Source organism: Hypomesus transpacificus, unplaced genomic scaffold, assembly GCF_021917145.1.
Source record: "Hypomesus transpacificus isolate Combined female unplaced genomic scaffold, fHypTra1 scaffold_160, whole genome shotgun sequence".
Lineage (NCBI taxonomy): Eukaryota > Metazoa > Chordata > Actinopteri > Osmeriformes > Osmeridae > Hypomesus > Hypomesus transpacificus.
The window spans coordinates 303,833-330,550 of NW_025813725.1; the positions used below are offsets into that span (position 1 = coordinate 303,833).

General features: G+C 46.7%; 3 protein-coding genes and 1 long non-coding RNA gene across 9 annotated transcripts; 2 read left to right on the top strand and 2 right to left on the bottom strand.

The window, feature by feature from the left end:
* Window positions 1-1,169: 1,169 nt before the first annotated feature.
* Window positions 1,170-3,054, top strand: fgf18a (fibroblast growth factor 18a; the record flags this gene model as incomplete). Its single annotated transcript, XM_047051613.1, has 2 exons — window positions 1,170-1,292; window positions 1,572-3,054. Coding segments are annotated over 2 exons (393 nt in total), but the record flags the coding sequence as incomplete, so codon positions are not given.
* Window positions 3,055-4,947: 1,893 nt separating this feature from the next.
* fbxw11a (F-box and WD repeat domain containing 11a) lies at window positions 4,948-14,466 on the bottom strand. Of its 4 annotated transcripts, none has more exons than XM_047051606.1 (14): window positions 14,318-14,466; window positions 12,174-12,278; window positions 10,467-10,535; window positions 10,068-10,287; window positions 9,709-9,895; window positions 9,461-9,551; window positions 9,109-9,246; window positions 8,368-8,486; window positions 7,266-7,515; window positions 7,035-7,153; window positions 6,810-6,920; window positions 6,589-6,667; window positions 6,248-6,415; window positions 4,948-5,969 (listed from the first exon to the last, which is right to left on the bottom strand). In XM_047051606.1, exons 1-13 carry the CDS (start codon window positions 14,354-14,356, stop codon window positions 6,251-6,253), a joined length of 1,692 nt encoding a protein of 563 aa, XP_046907562.1. In that variant the 5' UTR covers window positions 14,357-14,466; the 3' UTR covers window positions 4,948-5,969; window positions 6,248-6,250. The 4 variants fall into 4 exon arrangements, with proteins under 4 accessions (XP_046907562.1, XP_046907563.1, XP_046907564.1 ...); XM_047051607.1 differs by having other exon boundaries at window positions 6,248-6,412; window positions 14,318-14,465; XM_047051608.1 differs by lacking the exon at window positions 12,174-12,278 and having other exon boundaries at window positions 14,318-14,463.
* Window positions 12,749-15,659, top strand: LOC124489011. The gene is made up of 2 exons (XR_006958747.1): window positions 12,749-13,150; window positions 15,386-15,659. It is a non-coding gene; the product is annotated as an uncharacterized LOC124489011 (long non-coding RNA).
* LOC124489010 (eukaryotic peptide chain release factor subunit 1) lies at window positions 15,338-23,564 on the bottom strand. Of its 3 annotated transcripts, none has more exons than XM_047051610.1 (12): window positions 23,428-23,563; window positions 23,153-23,234; window positions 22,927-23,037; window positions 21,428-21,603; window positions 19,670-19,809; window positions 19,349-19,487; window positions 18,834-19,024; window positions 18,333-18,462; window positions 17,891-18,064; window positions 16,636-16,700; window positions 16,365-16,512; window positions 15,338-16,097 (listed from the first exon to the last, which is right to left on the bottom strand). In XM_047051610.1, exons 3-12 carry the CDS (start codon window positions 23,010-23,012, stop codon window positions 16,015-16,017), a joined length of 1,332 nt encoding a protein of 443 aa, XP_046907566.1. In that variant the 5' UTR covers window positions 23,013-23,037; window positions 23,153-23,234; window positions 23,428-23,563; the 3' UTR covers window positions 15,338-16,014. The 3 variants fall into 3 exon arrangements, with proteins under 3 accessions (XP_046907566.1, XP_046907568.1, XP_046907567.1); XM_047051612.1 differs by having other exon boundaries at window positions 23,153-23,358; XM_047051611.1 differs by lacking the exon at window positions 23,153-23,234 and having other exon boundaries at window positions 23,428-23,564.
* Between the last annotated feature and the right edge of the window lie 3,154 nt (window positions 23,565-26,718).

Sequence of the window (26,718 nt, forward strand, 5' to 3'; positions counted from 1 at the left end):
CGCAGAGAATCAATGGAGGGAGGGAGGGAGGGAAAAAAGGAGGGAGGCGGTGAAGCCCTTGCGTTCGCCTCGTCTTCCTCTGTGTGGTTTGAACCGGGTTCACGTTACTGCCTCGGCCCATTCACACAACCAAGTTTCCCTTCCTTGGCGACCCCTGCTCTCCAGACCACGGTTCCCATGGCCTGTGGAGCGTATCTTCTGCTGAAAAACGCTCCTCAAAAGACAAGACAGGCTGCCCAAAGCCACCATCAGGCTCAGACACCGAAGCATTGTGAGAGAGAAAAGAAAAGAGGAGAAGAGGGAGGTGTAGAATGAGATTGTTGGGGGGGTGGGTGAAGGTATAAACATGTAGCAAGGGAGGGAGAGATAGGAGAGTGGGAGAGAGAAACACAAATAGAGAAAAAGGGGTATTGATTTCCTCTGACCCCTTTGTTGACTAAGGTCGTGTAGGAACCATTTTAGGGATTTATTTTTAAAAAGGCAAAGATGCTCTGTAAAGATATGGACTCAGTAAAAGACAATTGGCTGGGGGGGTGTGATGGGTGGGAGGGGGGGGGGGGCTAATGTTATACACTCAACCGGATTCTGGAAGAAATCACGAGATTGCACACACACACACACATATAAACACACCCACTCCTTTCAAACAACAGTCTCACAGACAGTCCAAATGTAGTCTCTCCGGCTTGCCAGTAGGTCTACCTCCTAGGCCTGGTCCGCTCCCTATTTCTTTTTTATGAGCTCCATTTGTGGTCAGCAGTCTCTAATAACCGTCTGTCCAACCAGGCTTATCTGACAACCATCTGCTCACACACACTTTCTACATCTGTCGGTGATTTATACGACCGTTTAATGTCGACCATGATTTCTCTCTCCTCCGTCCTTCTCCAGATCCTCCGCTTGTCTGTCAGTCACTTTTTTACCTTCTTTGGATAGTCTGAATCTGGGGTTGGTTGGCGGCCCGTTTGTCTGTACGTGGCTCAAACGTTTTTTTTTTCAATTGAACAAAGTCAAATGTAATCCCAATTTTTGGGGGGATGGCTAAAAGAACATCTCAAAATCTAAAAGTGTTGATTTTAGAATAGGGCGGGGCCATGGATATACATGGACATACAATCTCTATATACTTTTGTCTGTTTTTATGAATCTAACATCTGTCTGTCCTTCTGTCTGTCCCTTCACAAGCCCAGCTCGTAGTGGAGGTAGACACCTTTGGTAGCCAGGTGAGAATCCGCGGCAAGGAGACCAACTATTACCTGTGCATGAACCGCCGTGGCAAGCTTGTTGGAAAGGTGAGACATTTGGAAAGCCTGTGTGATCTCCTAGTCTGCAGCCTCTTGTTTAAGAGGACATCAAAAGTATATTGATGCTTGAATGAAATTCAAATAAGAAGGTTGTCTTGATGTCTAGAGCATCTTTGTTTCAGAGAACATCCTCCAAGCATCTTGATGTTCAGCAATAGGCTACTAACAACTTGGTTGGAACTCATTCCACAGATTGCTGATCAGACTCTATTTTCTTATCTTTTTGAATGTGTGTTTGTGTGCGTGCACATCTATCCACTCTCTCAGAAGGCCAGTAATCGTAGTGCCGACTGCGTGTTCGTAGAGAAGGTTTTGGAGAACCACTACACAGCGCTGATGTCAGCGCGCTACGCCGGCTGGTACGTGGGTTTCACCAAGAGGGGGCGCCCTCGTCGAGGCCCGCATACCCTGCCCAACCAGCAGGACGTCCATTTCATGAAGCGCTTCCCTCCGGGAGAACAGCCTGACCTCACGCCTTTCCGCTTCACAACCGTCAGCAAGAGGAGCAAGAGGGTCCGAGCCACTGGTCCTCGCTAGCTAGTGACTAACCTAGCTAGCGGCCACACTGCCCTACCTAACAATTGATAACTGCTAATCGCTAAGCTAATGGACCAGGGCTACGCCTAGTCTTCTTCCACCGGTGCCCCACCTGACGCTTGCCTCTACTGGGACAACAGTGACGTGCCTGTTAGTTGCCATTCCTGCTTTTCCTCCAGACCTCAATTACTTCTATTGGACCCTGTCCATCACCAACAGCATCTTGACCAGCCTGGCTGACTCCCTTGCACAGCCCAGAGACACTGACAAGGCCCCTGAAGGGTAGCTAAATTTAGGCCCAGGGACTTTTTTCCCCAGACCCACAAACTTGAGATGCTCTCTGTCTGAGAATATGTTGGGGTGATAGTCCCCCAAGGCATAACGAGGCCTGTGGGACAGCAGCAAGAGGGGGCAGGTGGATGAAAAGAGTCTAAGACTAGATGGAGGACAAACAGGATGTGCATGAAGGACACAGGAAGTCAATATGAGTGTAAGAAATTAGTGGACTAATTTGACTCTCTTATAACTCTGTCTCACTCCTTTTCTGAGGACAGATTAATGAATGAATGAATGCATAAATGAACGGATTGGGTGGATGGATGAATTGTTTGCGTGTGTGTGTGTTTGTTTGTTTGTTTGTTTAATGCACCAAAGATAATTTGTGAAACTGTTTGGAGAGACTTGGGAGTGGGAGTATGCATGCCCCTTTTACTAAGCCCCTGACACCTCCACTGAAGAGATAGAAGCTGTACAAACTGGAATGTATAAACCAAGCTGCACCAAAACAAACACACCTAATCTACAACCGACCAAAGACAATTGGAGATCAACGACAGGACACCTACACAAGTCCCACCCCCAGAACACGAAACCCTCTGCTTATAGGTCCAGAGGGTGATTGACGAGCGGGCGTGGGGGCAGGGTGCTTTCTCTTCATACTAGCGTTGCTATAGAAACGACCCAGGGGATGATGCTCCCATGCGAAACCATGGATACAGAATGCTGCTAACAAGACATTCAGTGGAACCAAAGTCTCATGATACACAAAAAAAATATTAAAGGGAACAATTTATTAAAAGCTATATATATAAAGATGACAAAAACTCCAAATAAGCGATCTTACTATGATTGTTACTATAATTGTTGTTATTATTATAAAATTATTTCACTTATTTATTTCAGCTCTGTGTGCAGCAGTCTTTCTAACATCAGTAAACCGTACAGAAATGTGTGTGTGTGTCAGATGGCTTCTCTACAGTGCAACTAGATCTGGTCTAAACTCACAGCCACAGTTCAGGGTTGAAGGGTTGGCCCGGGGTCCAAGCAAGCTGAGCTTTTGCAGCTGGGGTAAGTTTTAGCAGTCAGGTTTAGTCACCTCAGTCAGGCTGAGGTGAATGATCACATTTAATTGCAACCCTGTTTGTGAGTTGGACCCCCCCCCCCCCCCCCCCCCCCCCCCCCCCCCCCCCCCCCGTTCCCTAGAGCCCAATGAACCCCTGGTTTAATCCTCACTGGTATAATCATCGTCATCACATCCTTTAAATGAATGTCTAGTTGTTTGGGTTTAGGACTATGCCACTCACCACTTATTACAAATGACTGAAAGGCTTCAAGGTGTATAACATACTGGATCCTAAACTGATCGGAACCACAGGGCCAGTAGTTGTCCCCTCAGTGGACTCTTTCATGACTTCATTACATAGGGCCTAACGAAGAATGCGTGTGTGTGGACGGATGGACGTAACTTGGGGTGCAACAGCACATCTCTTACACCACACTCCTACATCCCTCCCCCCATATAAACACACATGCCCCTTTTGCCTTCTACACATACACTGTCCTGGCTGAAGGCCATAGAGGGGGATGCCGCTGCCAAATGACCCAATCACGTCTGCAGACACAAACAGCTGACTCAGGGGGGAAAAAGGGCCCAACCCGAGGATTCCGATTCAGAGGAATCTGAACTGGGAGGGGGGGGGTTCTGGAACGTTGCAGCAGTTCCATTCGGAATGATGGAAATATTCCACGGAGCCAAACCCAGAGTGGAAGGTGTATGGTAATCATGTCAGGGAAGGAATGCCAAATATGTGCGTGAGAACGGAGCGGTGACCTGAGAGCTGCAGGAATTATGGACCAAAATCCCACAGACCCAAAGGAAGCACACACACCCATACTCACAAGCAAGGGGGGACTACACACACACACACACACACACACAAACCCATTCTCACAACCAAGGGGGAACCACACACTAGATTTACTCTACACCACAAACGCACACCTATACCGTTCCAATTACTCACATTGACTCTACTATATAAACCACACAGTATCCAACTATTCTGAAAGACCGTAGCCACACGTAACTCATATTCCAACATCAGCCACATTCTACTGGGGAGACACACACAAGGGAAGACTGGGAAACTAGATCCATAGAAGGTCTTTGTACCCTTAATCTTTCCAACTCTCCAAAACGGTATCAGGTATCCCAGAAGAGGACCTGGGCCTGAATGAGAGTGTAAAACTCTCCATCACCGTGCTGCTGATCAATGGTAATCTATACCGTATCTCTTTCACATGGAGAACCGTGACACTGGCCCTGGACGGCGATCATGTTCATACAGAGGCCTGCGGTATGTGTGAGCAGGTTGTTTTGGTACGGTAGCTTGGATGGTCCAGAGCTGGAGGGACACTCATATACAACAAGATCCAATTAGGACTGTGCTTATAGCTCCATCTGGTGTCCACCCTTGGAAACAGCAACATAGAACAACACTTGGAATTCTATAGAACCCTGTCCCATCCACCTTTCCTCTCATGAAGCACAGACCTGATGACAGGGCTGGAGATTTACAGTGCTGAAATACACACACTTTGACCCACCCAGTCCTCTTTAGATAAGGGAATGATGGATTACTAAGACTATTCACTGCCCTCATCACATGTAATTGGTACAGTGACTAGGATGCAGGGGTGGGCCGTGTCCACAGAAACACAAACCAGCACACAAATATTGAAGCACACACACACAATAACACATGCACACACTCAGAACATATGAAGATGAGAGGAATGGGACACGCACAGACGAGGAAGCAGGGGATCATGTTATAGTTGGCTCTCAACACTCCACCCATGTCAAGTACTTTATTCACAATAATGTCATATTTTCTTTAAAAAATCATTTTTAATATACAACACAATTTGAGACGAGACGATTTACAGCTAAACTGAGTTTCAGCTTATCTCAAGACCAAAGCAAGCACACATATGATAGGAAGATGAAGAGAGAGAAGACAGAGAGAGAGAAGAGAATGAGAAGACAGTAAGAGACCGAGACAGAACTATGCTTAGTATGTTCCAAAAAAAAAATACAATAATAAAAAGAAAAAAGTTAAAGGAGGATTAAATGAAAAGAAAAGAGCAAAAGGTTGGGTTGGGACAATGTGTCCAACGCAACCTGGCATGCACATCTGACAATTCTGTTCTGTGCCGCGTTTCACAAGTCCACATACATTAACACAATCACACGCGCGCGCACGCACCCCCCCCCATTCCAGATGAGGGATGTGTCCGTCTGGAAGGGTGAGAGGGAGGAGGTGGGGGGCGGTGCACACGTCACCCCTCCACTGCTCTTCCCCCTCCCTTTCTCCATCCACCTCTCCTCTTGCGTCCTTCCCATCTTCCGTCCGTCCTACTTAGGAGCCGAGTTAAGAGTCTTTCTCTCTCTAGCAACGGCTCTGAGGTCGTCTTCTGTCCACCTGTGTGTGTTACCAAGTGTGCGTGAGGCGGTGAGGGAGGGACAACGTGCCAGCAGAACAGGCTGAGTGAGTGGAGTCTGGGAGATGGTTTTTCTCATTAGATCAGTTTCTACAATCCCGGGTTAGATTTGTGGAACACAAATGTGTGAAATAACATGAACGTTTGCGCGTGTCTGTGTGTGCGCTCACGTGTGCATTCTAGGAGTAGGGGACTTTCCGTTGCAAAAACAGTCTCGAGGTGGACAAGTCTTTGTCGGAAATGAGATGAACAGGGGGAGAAGGACGTGGGTTGGACGACGGACACACCCCATCAGCCAATCAGCCCCTCCGATCCTCCAGAAAGCGCTGTGGTGGATGGCGCCACCTGCAGGCAGAGGAGAGGAGATCAGAAGCTGTGGTGCCATTTGTGCTCTTCACATGGACGCTTTTCCAAAACCCGCTGTGCGTGCTCCAAGCGGCTCTAAGTGGCTGCCTTCATTATGAGACACGCGGGCAGATCCTCATCACGAAACTCAATAACAGTCTTCTGGTTGTTCTTGTTATGGCTGTGCCTTACTTTATCAGAATGACACAGGGCGGATTCAAAATGGCCGCCCGCGGGTCAGATGTTGCTGAGCTTAGCGTAGGGACGAGAGGTCTCACCTGCTATCTGGAGATGTAGGTGTAGGTGCGTGACGGGGACCGCCCCTCTGACTGCCCATTGGTCGACACGTTCAGGAAGTCCCAGATGAGGATGGTGTCGTCGTGAGAACTGCTGATGATCTGGAACTCGTCGAACTGCAGCCGGAACACGCGGCCCGAATGCTCCTGCAACGCACACGCATGCACAGATACACACGTGCAAACACACACACACGCACCACACACACACACACGCACCACACACAGGCAACAGTATGAGTACCTGACAAGCGAACAGCAGGCCATGGATCATCTGACTCAGAAAAGACATGTACCGTCCACGCATTCACACAGGGACTCACCACCAGGGTCCGCAGACACAGAGTGCTGGCAGGGGCTCGAGGGTCCAAGGCAGCTTGCAGGTCCCACACCTTAATCTTACTGCACAGAGAGGAGAGGAAAAATCAGTGCATGAGCGTGTGCTTGGGGAGGGGAGTGGGCACACATTTCTCTCTGGGTAGTAATGTGTGATCGTGTGAATTGAGTGACTGTGTTTGTGAGAGAATGTGTGTGTGTGACTCACCCGTCGTAGGCTCCGCTAACAATCCTTTTGTTGTCGAAGCGGATGCAGCGCACCAGCTCCTCGTGTCCCTCCAGCACACGCAAACACGCCCCGCACTCTATGTCCCATAACCTGGGGGGCGGGGGCACACATCACTCTTATTATTCTCATTTCGGCTGTGACATATACGGTACTTGACATATACAGTACTTGACATATACGGTACTTGCCGTTTCACACACTTACCGGATGGTGTTGTCTGAGGACCCACTGACCACCAGTCTGTCTCGGTACTGCAGGCAGGCGATGCCTCGTTTGTGTCCGTTCAGCGTGCGCACAAACTCGCACGTACTGGTGCTCCACACCTACGGGGGGAGGGGCAACGAGAGACATTCATACACTCGCACGGCCTGCCTCCTAGTGGTTCATGGCTAGTCTATGTACCAGACACACACACACGCGCGCCCCGCCCCTCACCTTGATGGTGCGGTCTCCGGAGGCGGAGACGATGTACTTGTCGTCAAAGTCCACCACGTTGACGGCGGCGCGGTGGCCCACCAGCACGCGCCGCAGGCTGATGTCGGTGGCGGACGCCATGTCCCACACGGCGATGGAGCGGTCCTTGGAGCAGGTGACCATCAGGCCGTTGCTGAAGCGCAGGTGGAGCACCGCCTCGTTGTGGTGGATCAGAGTGTTCAGCACCTCGCCTGACGCCACATCCCATACCCTGGGGGGGGGGGGGGGCAGAGAGAGATTGAGATGAGGGGGAGGGCCGGATGATGAGAAAAAGAAAGGGTTAGGGAAAAGAGAGGCCAAGGAAGAGTGAGAAGAGGTGGTGTGGTCAGACAGGGAGTGAGAGAGTGGGGAGAAAGAGGGCAGGAAAGGAGGATCGAGGGTAGAACGCAGTAAGAGAGAGGAGAGAAAGACAATGGAGTGGGAGAATTCCCTTTTATGTGTTGATTCGATCCTTATGAACACACGCCTCCTACACACACGCACACAAACCTCACCCACCCCCAGGGAGCGTTAAGTGCAGCTTTACTGGAGCTCCCGTTGTCGGGCAGCAGAGATCAAAACGGCTCTCTGGAAAAGCTGACCTGTCCTCCCAAACAAGTGGCCGTCAAACCATCACTAAGGAAGTGAAGTCACATTTTCCTTGGAGACCGCCCAGAGGCGGGCAGCAAGGGGTGTGAAGTAATGTGAACGGGGGGGGGGGGGGGGTGCTTCTGTGTGTGTGTGTGTGTTTGCAGTGCCAGGCGGGTAGCTTGGCATGCGGCCTGGCGTCAGAAGTAGCCCGTTACAGAATGTACAGTTACAGATTCTTTTACAGGCTGACAGCCATTGAGAAGCTATTTGGGATGAATCTCTGAGGCTGTTGGAGCTTGGAGAAGTGCTTGTGTTCAGTCCACACTCAGAACATCTCAGAACTCAGAACATCCTGGTACACAGGAGTGAGTATGAACACCTGAAGCACACAAATGTCCTGATGTTTGTTGACAGATCACCGAGTAACCAAGGGAACCCAGGGACATGAGTGCGTGTGCCTGCATGTGTGTGTGTGTGCACTTGAGACCAGTACCTGACGGTAGAGTCAGAGGAGCCAGTGACGATCACCCTCTCGTCATACTGCAGACACAACACTGAGCCTGTGTGCCCTGTCAAGATCTTCAGACACTCCAGAGACTGTTTGTCCCAAATCTGAGAGAGAGACAGAGAGAGAGACAAAGAGAGAGACAAAGAGAGAGACAGAGAGAGAGACAGAGAGAGAGACAGAGAGAGAGAGAGACAGAGAGAGAGAAGAAAGAGTAGATAAGAAGAAAAGAAAGGGTGAGGCGGGAATACATAAGAGGAACGAATAGAGGAGGTTTAGGATAGGTTGAGTGAGAGCGAGGGAGAAGACGAACATGAACAGAATGGTGTAGAGAGAGTGGGGGATAAAGAGAGAGCGTGATAAGGGTGAGGGGGAATAAGGGAGGCAGGGAGAACAGGAGGGATAAGAAGAAGAGCAGTACCATATTTGGGTCAGAGGGAAAATGTGCCGAGCTCAGAGTATTGTTCATGTCCCATTTCCCCACTGCACTATAGCTGCTAATCTGTGTGTGTGTGTGTATCACTTCAGTTTGGAAGTCCAAATCTTCTGTGGGTGCGCCAAGTCTACTCAAGTACCCTTCTCATCCGGTTTCACTCTCGAATGCCTCCATGAGAGGAACAAACACACACACACAGCGTCTGGACTCCTCCTCCAGACTGCCAGGAGAAGAGGACTCATGAAACCCTCTCCAGCTGAGGACCCATGGCACGGGGCCAGGTGGACATGCACCTTAATGGAGTTGTCTCTAAGGCCACTGATGATCTTGTCGTCGTCGTACTGGAGACAGTACACTCCTTTACTGTTCTCTGAGCGACACTGGATCCTCTGCAGGTTGTGTCTGCCACACCGCCAGTTAGCCTCAATGGTCTGGACAGGAGAGAGGAAGAGAGGGGGGGGGGGGAGAGGAGAGCAGAAGGAGAAAGGAGAGGGGGTGGTAGGGGAGAGGTGGTTAATACATGACTGATAAAAACAAACCTCAAGGTTAAATGCAGAAAGCAGATTCAAGGTTATGAATCCATCTTAACACACACTAGCGCGCACACACACACACACTCAGATGAAGTTACAACAATAGCCTTACCTCAATGTCCTGGATGATCTTGGGGTAGAGGGAGTGGTAGTAGGAGTTGGGCGGGACTTCTGTGGTGCGGTTCTTGAACAGATACTTCTCCCTGGGATGACGGACGGGATGACGAGCCAATGAGCAACAGACATTCACTTGCTCGTCAGGCCGCATGACGGGCTGAGTGAGTAAGGGGTGTGTACTGGCTGTGTGAGTGTGCCTGAGTAGGGGAGGGGGATCTGGGGAGTGGCTGGACGTGTCCTCACCACTGGTGTCTCTCCGACAGGCCCTTCCACAGGGGGTCGGTGCGGACCATGCGCTCAATCAGCTTCTTCCACAGCATGCCCTCAGATATCACCCTCTGCCACTCCTTACACACCAGCTCTGCCGAGCACAGCGAGCGCGCGTCCAGGAAGGACAGGATGTTCTCCGCTATGTGGTCCAGGCCCTGGGCTGGGGGGGGGGGGGGGAGGGGGGTTTGCGTTGGGTTGACTTGTGTATGGCACTGAATATTTCATGTGCATTAGCGTGCAAAGGTAGGTTTTGTGTGTGGCTGTGTATTTGTCTGACGTAGCTTTGGAGCGATGGAGTTGTTTGAATTGCATAGATGCGTGTGTGTGTTTACCTGGCAGCGCCGTGATGAAGTCTCTCTGCAGCATGGGTTTGAGGTAGGAGTTGATGTGGCCGTGCTGGTAGTGGCACATCCGTGAGATCAGGTGCTCCACAAACTCCACCTGGTCCGCCTCCGACCACTGGTCAAACAGCACCATGCAGTGCTCCTTCTCCTTGTCGTAGTTGCCCTCCGACGGACGCTTGCGTGAGCTCGTCACCTGTCCGTTGTTCAGCTGCAAACACACCGGACTGGGTTGTATAATACTACTAGACCATGAAGTAACAGGCTCTGCTAACTGGTTTTCTGTTTGGAGTGCAAAATGTGTGGTTCTGAAAGTCTAAAACGATTGTTATAAATAAATCACAACTTTTTCCAACCATGCCTCGTGACCAGTCCTGTACGGTTCCTCACCTTGAGAACTGTGTTCTTCTTTGGCGAGAGGTCGTCCACCAGGTTCTGAGACTCCATGACAGATGTGGTCTGTGAGAGAGGACAGCGGACATGCCAGAGTTAGAGAAACACTGTGTGTGTGTGTGTGTGTGTGAGAGTGTTACCAGGGTTATGACACAAACAAGGCAGCAGGAACATTAGCTATGGGAGAGTTGCAAACACCAGATCAGAGACATAACAAAGAACGTTTGACTCACAACAGACAATACACCCTCCCTCCGCCCCCTCCCCCCCACACACACAGTGAGAACGTGGATCTCTATCTGCGTCTGTGATGTGGAGTCTGGACAGGATATTAAAGGGGGAGCAGGACGAGTGATGCAGTCTCCTGCACAAACAGCACTGCTGTAATGAAAGCTTTCATCTGATAGAAGCAAACCTCAAAGAAAGCGGAGAAAGACATGAGATGGGGGGATTAGAGAGAGAGAAGGGGAGGGGGAGAGAGAGAGGAGAAAAAGGGAGTGAACCACAGAGCGAGGGAGTCCCTCCAGCTCAAACTATCTTTTTTAACCCAACATGATTAAGTGAAAGTGAGTGATGAGTTTATTGGATATCTGTAACGTAAGAGGGCTTCTCGCTTTTTGTTTCCACAAGGCAGCACTGATCTAACACAGAACAGGCTTAATCAATATTTTGGTTCTGATTTGTTCTTAGGAAAACATTGTTTTAATTGACTATTAGGATTCGAAGAGAATATGCTGGAAGGCTAAACAAATAATGAATAATAGAAGAATGTCTAATCTAATGATTTTAACCTACAGCCAACCGCAATCGAGTTGCTACAGGACATTTTTCAGCCAGCCTACCCAACCATATCAGCTAAAGCTGGCCTACCTACAATTTTTTTTACAAAAAACTAATGTACAAAAAACGTTTAGGCTTGAGAGGTAAAAGTGAGGGAAAGAGATACTGTGTGTGTGTGTGTGTGTGTGTGTGTGTGTAGTGCACTTTAATACAAATGTATTCTGGGTTTGACAGGGTAGTAAAGCTAGTTGATGTCATTGAACTGTCTCTGCATAGGCCTAACACAGTCGCAGTCAAGGTCACAATGCCCAAGCACACCCTGGTCAGGTTAGATCAAGCACACAGCCAGGCAGGCAGTCACACAGGCATGCATGTATGCAGACAGACAGGCACAGACAGACAGGCAGGCAGACCAGTGTGCATGCAGAGCAGAGCCAACCAGGGGTAGAAGCAGCCAGTCAGAGACAGACGGACAGCCAGGTAAGCAGGGTGCCCCTCAGACACTTCTCGGCACACCTCCCAACACCCTCCCACCCACGGAGGACATGCCTTCATTCTACTCATCGACACAGCCCACATGTGTAGGTGAGGGAGTTTAGGCAAATATCACCTAACTGAGGAACTCAAAAAAAAAAAAATATATATATATGTGTGTTTTGGCTAGGATACAATGGAACGCCGGATCAAGTGAACACAGGTCAAATATGGTGGAGGGGCAAGAAAGAGGAAGAAGATAGGGGGTGCCAGATAGGTGCTTGAGAAGTTCTTTTTCATGAAGAAGGAAGGGAGGGAGGGTGATGGGGAAGAGGGGGGTGACAGGGTTGCGTGTAACATATAAGGGAGACTGCACATCAGGGAGTGGGTGAGGGGTGATTGGGGGTGAAGAGGGGTTTGAGGGAGGGATAAAGAGAATAGAGCAGGCACCTGGTTGTGAGCCCGGGTGGTGGGGATGCTCTGCAGGCACCTGAGTGCACACAAACTCTCTGCCACCGAGGAACAGCCCAGCCAGAGAGAGCGAGGCACAGAGCACTGTGTGAAAGAGAGAGAGGGAGCAAGAGAGAGGGAGAGGGAGAGAGGGGGAAAGAGAGGAAGGGATAGAAAGAGAGAGAGAAAGAGAAGGGGGGGGGAGATATGGGGTAGAGAAGGGAGGAGAAGGGTGACAAGGAAGCGAGAAATGTGGGGCAGTGAGAGGTAAGACAGCAGGAAAATAAAGAGGATGGATTGATGGAAAAGAGGGACAGGTGAAAAGGTCCAACAAGACAAGGCAAACAAAGGTTACAAAAAAAGTAGGAGGAGCAGCAGAGAGATTTGTGAAAGACATGGCAGATAGGAATGGGAGAGTGACAAAAGGAGAGGATAGGTGAGATGTGGCGAATGAGGGGATAGAGAGCGAGAGAGATTGAACAACCCAGGGTTTGTGAGGATGAGAAAGTGAGGAAGGGAGTAGGAGGAGGTGGGGGGAGGGGGGATAGTGGGGGGGGGGGGGGGGGAAACCAGTATTAGAGCTGCACGCACATTGGCACAGTGAGCGCTAGACATACACAAACACACTTTTACATACACTTTCACACACGGGGCATTGACATACACACAAACACGCACACAAAAAGCATTATTAGACATGAAGTGATTGGGAATAGGAAGAGGAGTGGGAGGGGCAATGACAGCTCTGATGTTACTACCAGTTGACTTTCACTGATGCCCCGCCTCCTGTTCAGTTATCCCCACTCTTATGGGAGTGGAAAGTGAAAAGGGTCATAGACACACCCAAATAGAATACAAATGCTGGAAACACACCTAAGCCATTTTATCATGTGTGGTGCTCTATTTGCCTGCCTGACATTTGGCCACAATGAGATTCACTTAATAGGACTTAGTATAGATCCAACCAATAATTAGAGGTGAGATTTCAAACCTAACTGTGTGCAAGTGCTATAGTCCTGCATTAGTTATAGTTTCCAGAACAGTTCGAATTGGGGATTACATTTTAAGTGTTAAGTGTTGAGAGATGCTTTGCTGATGTAACTTAGAAAAAGGGATAGTTTAATCATTCACAAATACGTCGTGTACTTTTTGTGAACTTCCTGTAATAGCAGATTGTGGAAGAATAAAGTGTAATTGTCGTGTATAGTGTGTTACCTGGAAGATAACATCTTAGTTAATTGTACCGGTTGCTTACAGGTAGCTAGCAAGCAAGTTATTTATTTTGTACTGATGTTGATGGCAATGGCCATGCTATTGACCAAAACAAGCTAGTGCTAGCTGTCATAAAAATTTGCATGACAGTGCTACCAACATGCTAGCTGTACGGCTACATTCTTAATTTGGTTGTAATAGAGTAAAATTGCTCTATCTAACATTAATCTTACAGAAGTTTTTACGGCAACAACATGTATTAGCTTGCAAACTGGCTCTATGACAGATTGCCTACCCATTTGAAGATTGCTACGTTTGATAGCTAGCTAGCGAGCTCAAATTAAATGAACTTCCTTTCTACGCTACGCAGTTTAATAAACACAGACCTGCAGTTATACTGCAAATTGTTTACATGATTAGATAATTGGGGGACTACGCTGTTTGAAAAAAATGTTTGTATTTGGCTGTTCAGAATAACGATTTCCTCCCAACCGTGACTCTTTCACTAGCCTAGCTTAGCTTGCTGAGTGACACAGCGAGGGCCAAAGTGGCGCAGCGTCACCGCAGTAAAACGCTACCCCGAAAATCCTCGGCTGTCTTCAGCAGACAGTAATCTTTCTATTGCCAGATATGTTCGTATCGGGCAAATTATTTACTCAGCTACCTTGTGTAATATCTATGAAAATATGAATGTCAACTTTATTAACTTTGACATCCTTAAAATTGTCGCACTCTATGGTCGCCAGCGAAAATTTTTCGATCAAATCTTCCCTCATATTCCTGGTAGCTACCCCCTCCCCTTCCTCATCTCTTATGACCGCCAATGTTCAGACTCTTGCTCCATTCTGCCTTCGACTCATACCCCTAATTCTCTTGCTGAGGCCCGTTATTATATTATACCGTTTAAGACACCACTTCTTTCAGACTCTTACCATTAATTCCAACGTTTTGTCCTCCATCTCCGGCTCCATGTTGACGTTCCCCCCCGTAACTCGATGTGAAAATGGAAACCCAGCCCTGCGTCGGCGGCCCGCTAAAGCAGAGACGTCATTCACTTCGCTCAGCCACAGCTTGGCAGGCTTGAGTTTGATGGGGGTGGCGTACGTTAACGCCTCTTGAATTAACCCGATACGACGATTGGTTCGATTTTGCTTATGGGTGTGTCTCCGCCGACTAGCCCTATTTTGATAGGCTCGTAGTGGTACCAAGGCCTCCCCGTTGACACCCAAAACAAGGGATGGTGCTGTTGCGATCCCGAAACGTTCTTCCGCACCAAAGCCAGATGCGTTGTACTAAATCACGAACGGATTAAACCATCGGGGCGGTAGCTCCGACCCAAGGCAGAGGAGCACAATATTGAAGCAGTTGATTATGAAATGGCAGATAAAATGTATTTTCAGAGCCAGCTCACATAAAAGGAACATCACTTTCAAGTTGACCTTCATTTCACTTACATTAATTTAAGGCTTGGAACATAATTGTAATTGGTGTAAGATTGAAACTGAAAACAGTTAAGGAACATCTTCATCAGGACTCTGCACTTCTTTTCAAACACCTGCAGCCAGCCTTCAGGATAAATAAACACCTCTACCAGAAGCCAAATCTCAGGCATTCCTCTCTAGTTGCTTGCATCTAATTACTCCACATTTGAGAAACAGAGGGGCATGGATAACATATATATAGTATAATATATACACAGACATGGTTATAATTATTATGGCTATGCAAGAACATGCAGTTACTTCCAGTATCTTGTGTGCAATGTTTTTACCTACTCCTGAGCAAGGAGAATCCATTTTTTGTGTAATGTTTAGGCTACCAATGACCTCAAACATCTTCCCTGCTCTTTGGTTAAACAAGTTTTCATAGGTGGGTGAGATGGGAGAAAGCCCCTAAGCCTCCAGAGAAAACAAACTCCACAGCATTGAGACCACAGTCGGTGGAGGTAGCAATGGTTTTCAGCAGTTCAAATTTAATACTTTTCTCCCCTTTCTCTACAGATACCCAGGTAAAAAAAATCCCCCACTCTCATAAAATACAACAGCAGCAGTTACCAGTAAAAAAATTAAATGCAAGAAAAGAAAAGAAAGACAAAGCATTGGAGAGAGACTGAGGGACAGGTGAGATGGGTAAAGAAAGAAAAATATATTTCTTTTTGTTTGCGAGGAGGAGTGAGTCTGTTGTCTTCTTAAGACGGGGGAGGGGGTGGGCAGCGAGGATTCTAAGAACTTGCTGTTGTGTTCATTCCAATTGGGAGGGGAGGAAAAAAAGAAAGTGAACAAAAAACGAGTCGAGTCCAATCCAGCTAGGGGAAGGAACCAGCACTCTAAGGCAGGGATTTACTCAGGAAGGGCTTTCTCCCTCTCTGGACTGAAAGCAAATTTCACTCCTCTTTCGCCAGTGAGAGTGGTAGTGTGAATGTGTGTGTGTGTGTTTATGTGCGTGCGCACAAGCAAATGTATATATCAGTATGGATGATGGTGTATGTCTTTCTGTCCATATAGTCGATGCGGCTCCCCCTCTCACTTGCCGCGAAAGAGAGGTGGCATTTTTCTTTCCTCTTTTTTCTCAAATTCTTCTTCGTTTGTTTGCTTTTCTTTTGTTTCTCCCAACATCAGTCCCTGACTACCTAGTAGTCATCCAAGTCGAAGAACTCATCGTCTTCTCCTTGGTAGTCCATGCCCTGGAAGTCCACCCTGTACCGCAAGATCCCTGAGGAAACAGACAAGAAGTGAGCTGCTCGTTGCGTCATCTCAAATTCTCCCTTTAAGACATCCAGTCTATAGGCTAATACATATCCTATAACCGTGGTCATTGCAAGCTTTACACAAAAGAATGTCAACTTGACAGGCAAAAAATAAAAACCCTTATCCCCTGACACAAAGATTGCAGCTCAGATTAAGCTATGCTCTCCATGGTGAACAACAGCAAACTAGGTCTCCTAGCGACAGGCTGGCGCTATGGCACCAAGGGACTCACCCCCAATGCCACCGAAGCCCTTGACAAACTGGGACCCCTCCTGGCTCTTGTCTGTAACAATCTCCAGCGTGGCTCCGAACTTCTTGTAGTTGTTGGCAAACCATTCCAGCAGGGGCATGCTCTCCAGTAGCTCGTGCTCCTGCCCCGTCTGCACACACACACACACACACACACACACACAAATTGTGGTAAAAGAAGCTAAAGCCATTGAATGAGGGAATACAACACAACACGATAGGGTGTGTGTGTGTGTGTATGTGTGTACACTCACCTCCTTGTCAGTGAAGTGGGATTTGTCTTTCTCCTGCTCTGGCGTTAAATACAGAGTCTTCTCATCTGAAACACAAAGAGACAGACGAGTGAGTGTGTGTGTCTCAGTGTTTGCATATGGCAGTCACCATACCCTGGCTTTCAGACAAACTAGGGGATTTAAACAGTGCATGATGATGCACGTTAAAGTAGGGCTGGCGAGAAGGGTAAAACATTCTCGATACAGATATTTATATTTCCATTCGATAACGATAATTAAGACGATAGATCACAGATCCGTAGTAGTAGCAAAATAAGTTTCTTCCTCAACTTTTTCCCTACACTCAGCAAAAAGTTTAGGCAGAGCGGTGTGAGAGAAATGTTTGCGGCCAGGGAGCACGTACCTGGGGTCAAGTAACTTAAGCTTTTTAAAAGCTTGCTTTTTATCAATACCTTGGCGCAAACTCACACTTTCTGCATGTTCCAACGAGTGATTTTGCTTCAGGTGGTAAAAAAGGTTTGTCGTATAATCTCGTATTACCAGACTTGATAGCCACCTGTTTGTTTACTAGACAATTTGCACCGATCATTGCTCTGCTCTTTGTCGGATTTCAAAAAGCCAAACCACTTCCAAATAACTGAAGACTGACTCTTTATCAACAATTGGAAGTTGCTTCCTCGCCATGGCTATCGCTGGCACTGTTTTCGGCAATAAGACTCATTTTCCGCGGTTAACATCAGCTACTCCACTTGAGGTGCTCAGTATATTTTAGTGAGCGTAGGCTACCATTTTTCCGCAACTTCCTGCTGCATCACAGAAATTAAATGGATTGCTGTTCCAAATTATTCTCTATCAACATTATCGATATTATGGAAAATTCATAGTAGTTGGAGGTCTCATGATGAACGCTGCTGTTACAATCTCAAAGGCAACTTATCTGATTAGATCCCACTTCAGGATTGTGGGTAGTGTGGTTCTTTACAGGGGTTTTTGGCAACAACAAAAAAATATGACTATATCACTGAAACCTACGCCCTTCATTGCTTTTGTAATGTGATCTATAAGTTTGTGCAGGTCAGTGGACTTGCATTCTTTTAAGGTGAATTTTTGTACACATTTTGTTTAGAATAATGTGGTTTCATGGTTCTGTTACTTAGGAAAGTCACTGTTGTATGGTCAGAGCGAATTATTCCCTTGTGTTTTGTCACTGGTGTGTCGCCTTGCACTCACTGCTTCTTGGCAGTTCAGGACAAAAACAGTGTGAGTGTGTGCGTACCATTCTCTAGTCCGTTGCTCTCTGCCCCATGCACGCGCAGAATGTAACGCATGGTGTCCAGGTTCTCGTAGACTATGAGGATTTCCACAGCACCCATTTCCAGGGCCTTCAGCGTGTCCTCCACCCCAAAACAGTACTTCCCCGTGTCCTGGCTGATCTCGTCAAAGTACCGACCTTCAGGAAGAAGAGGGGAGGTTGAAGGAGAGAGAGAGAGCAATAGAGGGGAGTTGAAGAGAGAGAATGGGGGAAAGGGAGTGTAGAGAGGGGGGGGGCAGTTGAAGGGAGAGGGGGTGAAGGAAAGGTAGGAACAGTAATGGTTTGAGAAATTGAAAATAAACTATTTTGGTACTATAATGTGTTTCCTGAAAGAACTACAACATTCTGAGCGCACACACACACATGAGTAGCCTGAACTCTAACCTCAACATGTGCAAACACACACCTATGAGCTTCTTTTCCTGGATGAACTTGACGTTGGAGAGGACCTCAGCAGACAGCTCAATGGCCTGGTTGAAGCCGTTCTCACCCCCATAGGAGATGTCCACCAGTTTCAGCACTTTGGCTTGTAACCTCTGCTCTCACACACACACACACGCACACCTGGGGTTAACCAAGAAAAGCCGGATATTTCATACTTATGTTAGTAAGCATAAGAAACAATTCTCCCTGAACCAGATCTAGACAAACACAGTATTCCCTCAATAGTGCTACGCTAGGATACCTGCTTTGGGCCTTATAACCTTGTTGTTGATCCGTCAAATTATGCAGATTCATCAAGAAATTAAAATGCATTTGAAATGTGATACGTAGAGGGTCATAGAGGAAACATTGACTGCAATGTAGCAGATGATGAACATTCAGCCAGTCCTGGACAGTATTTGGATTTAATAATCGACCCAGGTCTGACACACTAAGCTCTCTCTCAGTTGTACAGGTCTCTTACCGGGTCGAACATGTCGGACTGGCTGAGTTCGGTCTTGAAGTCGGCTGAGCCGGCGAGCACCATGCCTGCCACGTTGACCTTGTCGTTGGACACAAACAGCTGGACGGCCGTCTCGGCCACCTTCCTCACGTAGTTGTGTCTCTTTTCCATCCTCAAACGGGCGAAACGCAGCGCCGACTGCCCTCCTCTGCCTGAAAGAGAGAGGGTGAGACCGGGGGGTGAGACCGGGGGGTGAGAGAGAAAGAGTTTAAGACAAGAACTACCAGTCAGGTGGTCTAAAAGGCCATAAAGGTATTTCAACCATGTACAACCCACAAGAGCAAAAACCCACTCAAGGCAGATAGGAAAGCATGGGATATGATTAAAGTATGTCTTAAACATGACCTTGTGAGTGTTTGTGGAAAGTAGCTTTCTGGGTGACTGGGTGTAAGTATGTGACCATGTGGCAGAGATTTCTGCTGGCATACCTCAGTGTGAGAGTTAGTGGGTGTTACCGGTGCTCGAGGGGATCATACCGTGCTTCTTTGGAAGGTCCACAGTGAATTTGTGCAGCACCTCTCTGGTGTTCCCCTGGAGGGTTCCAAATAGGGCGCCGCTGCCATCGATGACGATGAAGCCGAACTTGCTGTCGTCAGACAGGAGGGCCGTCAACGCCTGCGGGAGTGGAAGCCGGCGGAGAGCAGAGGAAGACAAGAGAAGAAGAGAGTGTGAGAGATGAGGGGGATGAGGGTGGAAAAACAGGAAGGGAGTGAACGTGACAAGTCTATTGCTTAATTAGTAAACATGTGAGTCTGTTTTCTCTCTCCCCATAACAAGGACAGAGACAGAGCCCTCACCTCGGTGTGAAACTTATTGTCACAGAGGTACAGGGAGGTGTTGATGGGTTTGAAGGGCTCAAAGTCTATGTTGACTTTCTTCTCTTTGCCCTCCTCTGTCACGATGGTGCCACAGTACACTACTAGGCCATTAGGGGGCACTGGAAGAGAGAACAGGTGGGCTAGTCAGTGGATTGTTCACAAGAACCCTTTTTAAAATCTGAAGCAAAAATACATACCCAACAAGCACCTACTATTGTGATTTGAGTTAGGGAACCATACACAGATAAGTTTTATTACGGCAAATCCAGGTTGGATATTTTACAATAGAAACCATTTGTCGAAGAACATTTTAAATTTAATCTTCCACCCTTCATTAATTGGTCGTCTAGAAATGGGCTAATTGAGAGTCATGGGAACTAGCTTTGGCTCTTTACACTATAGAAGTCAAACACCGCATATGGAGCAGAGCCTTGCAATACGCTGTTAATGAAAATCAGGATTGAGTCGTCGTTGAGGGGCGGCGAGGAGCATTGATATTATACACCTAAACTTTTTAGTAACCTAAACTTTTTAGTAGTGCTGTCAAACGATTAAAATATTTAATCGCGATTAATCGCATTAATGTCATAGTTAACTCGCGATTAATCACAATTAATCGCACATTTCTATTTTTATCTATTCTAAATGTCCCTTGATTTATTTTTGTCCCATTCTTTTTTCAAATTTTAATGCTCTTATCAACATGGAAAAGTGGTTCGGATTGCTTCGTGCAAATATTTTTTGTTATTGAAAACAACATTGCAATCGCCTGGCTTTGACGAGGGGGCGGAGAATTTGCATCATCTGTGTGCTTGGCCATCAAGTGGTATTTCAGACTGGACGTGCTGCAATGATAGCTCATTTTACAACGACAAAACACACAGATCACTTTGGTCTTGTCAATGGAACCATTTGGCAACTTTTTAAAAGTAAACTTTCCATTCAGAATCTTACTGGCATCCATTTCGGCGTCTCGCGCTCGCCATCCACTCAAAACGTAAAGTTAACCTACTACCAGAGAATGTCTCATATCCGTAAACGGGCTCTGCTACTACGCTTTAGCCGGATCGCAAGCCAAACAAGTGTGTGGCGTGCCTGTTGTTTTGTTTCCGGTCTAGCTAGATCCGGTGTGGTGTTGTAGTTTTTCTAACTTCGGTAGTTGTTGCAACAGCATGTGAAAAAAAACTACAAAGTTTGCTAGGCCAAAAAGAGTGTTAATCGCGCGATAAAAAAATTGACGCCGTTAATTTGGGTTTCCGTTAACGCCGTTAATAACGCGTTAAACTGACAGCACTACTTTTTAGTGATGCTGGGGTGCGTCAACCAATCAACAGACCTCATATGGAACACAGAATGTCCATATTCTTGCTGTCTAATTGTCTCAGTGCTATATAGGCAGAATAAATTTTTTTATGACTACCGAGATTTCAACCAAAAAAAACATCTTGTTTTAGCCAACGTAGAAACCTATCTAGACAAAAGTAATCTTAAACATAACTGCACGTAGCTTTGTAACAGGCTAGCTGCATGTAGCTTCCAACGTCATCACCCACACAGAGTGTTGAACTGTTATCAGCAGTGTCGCAGAGCGTGGAATCCACACGCCACTGCAAATGTGAGTGCCCAGTAAGTCTTTGTGCATGTGCGCCACAAGTTCACTCACCCTTGTTATACAGCTTCAGTCTCTGCTGTACGGAGGTGATGGCCCCTAGCACAGAGACTAGCCGGTTCACTCACCCTTGTTATACAGCTTTAGTCTCTGCTGTACGGAGGTGATGGCCCCTAGCACGGAGAGCCGGTTCACTCTGCTCTTGATGTTGGAGGCAGTGCCAAACTCGTCTGCCAGCATCTTGGCCACTCTGGAGATCTGGTCCTTAGGAGGGATGATCAGCGAGATCATACTGGTGCCATTACTGGTGGGGGGGGGGGGGGGGGGGCATAGACATGTGGTTACACCATATACAGTCACAACTCACACCCACAGACAAGCCATCATACTAGCCCATACTAGGTTATCATACTAGCCCATACTAGGTTAGGCCAGGCTGATTGACAGTTGACCTTGTTTAATGACTAAGTTATCGGCTGTCAGCTAAGCAAGGCATGGCGCCTTTCACATGGTAAGCAAATTGTATAGCAGCTGAGAAGTACAGTATCTCCCTCCTCCACAGGTCTTACATTACTCGCCTGCCCCCCGCCTCAAGTGAGACACGATCTTCAACCATGTGACCTCATTCTGATTGGGTTCCATTGAGCAGCTTGTCTGCCATCAAACACTATTGTGACACTGGTTTTGCTGGTTGCAAATTGAGTGTGTTTGTTGGGGGAGGGAGGAGGGTTGCAGAGCTTACACACAACAAATAGTTCTGTCCTTGACACCAAGGACTGTGTTAATGTCCACTGAGGTACATTGTGTGGTTCACAGGTAGTGAAAGGCAAACCGGTACACCGGACACGCTGACGCTGCACACGAACACAAGGCAGGCAACAGCACTGGGAGTGAATGTAACTAGGAAAATGGTCAGGCATGCGTAATACCACAGCTGGGGCGGCACATAATGCGTCAGAGAAGCCACTCACAGCACACATGTGTCTCAAGGAGGCTGAGAACTCCACAAATATCTCCAATGACAGTGCTAAGTGTGGTCTCTCTGAACAAGGAAACGCAACTAGCTAGCAACATGCCACGGCCACTTAAAATAGCTAGCAAGCACAAAGCTTCTGTCGCTTAACATTGTTACCCACGTCACGTCACTTTGACAGCAAGTAAAGGCGACAACTCAACTGCTTTGTCTATACTGCAGCAATGTAACACATTCATCCCCTGGGAAACACCAACGTGCTTCTCTCGCCGGTCATCACAGTAGTGCGGCCTCCATTTACCACAGCTATTCTTGCTAAACGGCAAAGATGACGTTGGACAGATCTGCAATGAGCCCCTTTTCTTACCACCAAACTGAAGAGATTAATATAAACAGAATGGATAATACAATGTAACTAACGCCGATACCAAGCTAGATACTTTGATGAAACAACCAATGACAGCTGTTAGCTACCTAACGAGGAAATCTAGCTTGCTTTCTAGCAGAGCAAGCTAAGCTACCACTCCCAAATTCGGCCCCCACTCATTTGTTCCAGCTGTTCAGCAGTGGTCCAGTCACACCGGTCTCCTCACCAGACGTTCAGCCAGTCACACACCTACAAACTGTAGCATCACGTGGCGATCGATCACTTACCCACGGGCAGCTTCCAAACTTTTAATCAGCTTCTTGATTTTCCATATCTCCACGTTCCTATCCGCCGCGCTAGGGTCGTCCGCCATCTTTCTGCTGTAATCGCTTCAGCACCTGAAACGACGGGATAAAGACAATGAGAACATGAAGAGCATTCACAAGGGGTAAACACAAAGCCACAGCTGCAGCAGGCCTCAAATTAGACTGGGTTGCACAGTGTCTTATGTACCTCTCCGACCTCGCAGCGCGGTCACCGAGAGGCACCTGGCTTGTCCTGAGCTGATCCGGGTGGGGAGGACTACGCTGGCTGCCTGTGTCAGTAAAGTGCGCGGAATGAAACTAGGCCTACGCACTCTTCCAAGGCCCTAGAGTCCACCCTTTTCCATTACCTAACGTTCAGTGCGACCTACTTTCGTCCCTCTTCACTGGGAACACCTAAAAAAGTGCAACAGTTAACCATGTCCAGAACTCGTAAGTGATTAAAAACAGTAGATGATACCGTACCTGCCTTGGGCAACGCCGCTCTCGGTCTCTTGCGCTATGGCTGCCGCGCTAGCTAGTTCGATGGTCAGAGAAATGACGTTGCCTGTCTCCTGCCGGTTTCTCTCCTCCACAGTCTGCGCGTGGTACGATCGGACTCACATGTGGGAGGAGGTTAGAATTTCGGTTATGTTCACTTCCTGGAAACCGCATAGAAACGATGAGATACAATTTTGATTGGTTTAAAGCAAATATCCGTCATAGATTTGTGAACAGTGATTGGATAAAAAAAAGAGATCACAAAACCATGCGGGGAGCTTTCTGCGCACCTCATTTGGGAGATGTAGTTGTTACTCTTTTGTAGTACTTACACCATATACGTCACACAACCTGCTTGAGTGACGACCTGGTCAGATTAGAGAGGCAGCTAAATCTTTTTTTGCGTTTTGGACGTCCATATGGACGTCCATAGACTGACGGCGATGGCTGCTGATCTTTGCATGGATGGACGGACGGCGATGCTGTTCAGAGTGCCGTCCATAGAGGGAGCAGATATTTTGGACGGCGATGGATTAGCAGGGACGTCCCTCGTGCCGTCCATAGAGGGAGCAGATATTTTGGACGGCGTCATAGCCGTCCATATGGACGGCGATGCTGTTCAGAGTGCCGTCCATAGAGGGAGCATATATTTTGGACGGCGATGGATTGAATGTTTAGCAGGCTGTTGAGCTAACAACTGCCGAAGGCTACCATAGCATGTAGCTAGCTACATTAACTTTGGATGACTCAATCTTTTGTCAAGTTAATTTGTATAAATTGCATGTTAGTGCAATATTTACGCCTTTATTCTGTTTTTTTACATAATCAGCAGTATGATCTCATGACAATATAGACTTGAAAAACAATATGTTATGGTTTGGGTTTGCCTATAGGCTACATATATTTTAATTATTTCGAGAATTGTTAATAAAGACTCATTTAAAATTTTAAAATTTGGAGTGTTAGGCCCATAGGCTATTACGTTTTGCATTTGTCTCCGCTCAAAGTGGTTCGTGCGCAACATTGGAGCTACTGACTGGTGGCTCCAAATCCACCCATAAAACACTTTAAACTGACGGCTTAAAAGACCTAAAGGGCTATGTATTTCATAGGGTCATAACACAATGTTAAAATCTTAATTTAGTCTTTATTAACAATTCTCGAAATAATTAAAATATATGTAGCCTATATCTAGGCAAACCCTAACCATAACATATTGTTTTTCAAGTCTGTATTGTTATGAGATTCTATTGTTGATTGGCCTACTTTTGTATGTTCAAAATAAAATAAAGGCGTAAATATATAGCCTTCACTTAAATGCAATTCATACAAAATAACGTGACAAAATTTATTGAGTCATCCACGGTTGCTGTAGCTACATTCATGGTAGCCTTTGACGGCTTTGGTTTGGCTCAACACATCGTATTGTGTTTTGTATTGGTCTCCGCTCCAAGCGAGTGTTTGTTGTTTTGCGTTTGTCTCCGTGCGCAAAGTTCGTGCGCAAGATTGGAGCTACTGACTGGTGGCTTCAAATCCACCCATAAAACACTTTAAACTGACGGTTTAAAAGACCTAAATGGCAATGTATTTCATAGGGTCATAACACAATGTTAACATTTTAAATTAGTCTTTATTAACAATTCTCGAAATAATTAAAATATATGCAGGCCTAGCCTATATCTCGGCAAACCCAAACCATAACATAGGCATATTGTTTTTCAAGTCTATATTGTCATGAGATTATACTGATGATTATGTAAAGGCCCTAAATGGCATTGTATTTCATAGGGTCATAACACAATGTTAACATTTTAAATGAGTCTTTATTAACAATTCTCGAAATAATTAAAATATATGCAGGCCTAGCCTATATCTCGGCAAACCCAAACCATAACATAGGCATATTGTTTTTCAAATCTATATTGTCATGAGATTATACTGATGATTATGTAAAGGCCCTAAATGGCATTGTATTTCATAGGGTCATAATACGGTGGCCCTGAAGTGCAAATGACACCCCCTAATATGAGTACATCCCCCAAATGAAAATACTCCCCCCCAATACGAGTCAACTCCCCCCAAATCGGATGACTTGTTCACCTCCCCCCAAAAATGAAAATACTCCCCCCCAATACGAGCCAACTCCCCCCAAATCGGATGACTTGTTCACCTCCCCCCAATACAAAAACGCGCTCCCCCCCCCAATACAAGTCAACTCCCCCCAAATCGGATGACTTGTTCACCTCCCCCCAATACAAAAACGCGCTCCCCCAAATGGAAAACGACATTACATTAACTCAAAAACACATTACATTAACTCTGAACGGAAAGGGTAGGTACTACACTTTAGCGCTGATTGGATGCAGTAGGCTAACTGACAAGAAATAAGAAATTGATTGACAGAAGTACAAAATGCAATAGCCTGACAGAGTTACGTGCACCAGGACATTTATTTGGGTATCGAAGCATGTAGCATAGGCTATGTATGCAAAAGCATAAATTGCTATGTTAAACGTAAACATCGATAGCCAAACAACTAGTCCACGTAACTCTGTCATTATCATGAAATTAATCGTTTTGATTTGAAGGAAAGAGGAAACATTAATGTTTACAATTCAGAGTCATTACACTACTCTTTATTTTAATCAGGGTCATTCCTATGAAATAATCTTAGATCTGCTGTTAACGTTTCACAATATAAGTAGCCTATGCGCACGCTAAAAACGCAGTTGAAGGAATCAGGACTTTTCAGAAGAAAAAACTGATAGTCCACTACAGAAGAATGAAATGCCACAATGACAGAGTAACGTGGACCAGGATAGTTGTTTGGCTATCGATTTTTACATTTAACTCGAAATACTTTTGCCTAAGAAGCCTACTATTTGCTACATTCTTCGATAGCCAAACAAATGTTCTGGTGCACGTAACTCTGCCAGGCTATTGCATTTTGTACTTCTGTCGATCAATTTCTTATTTCTTGTTAGTTAGCCTACTGCATCCAATCAGCGCTAAAGTGTAGTACCTACCCTTTCCGTTCAGAGTTAATGTAATGTGTTTTTGAGTTAATGTAATGTCGTTTTTCATTTGGGGGAGCGCGTTTTTGTATTGGGGGGAGGTGAACAAGTCATCCGATTTGGGGGGAGTTGACTTGTATTGGGGGGGGGAGCGCGTTTTTGTATTGGGGGGAGGTGAACAAGTCATCTGATTTGGGGGGAGTTGACTCGTATTGGGGGGGAGTATTTTCATTTTTGGGGGGAGGTGAACAAGTCATCCGAT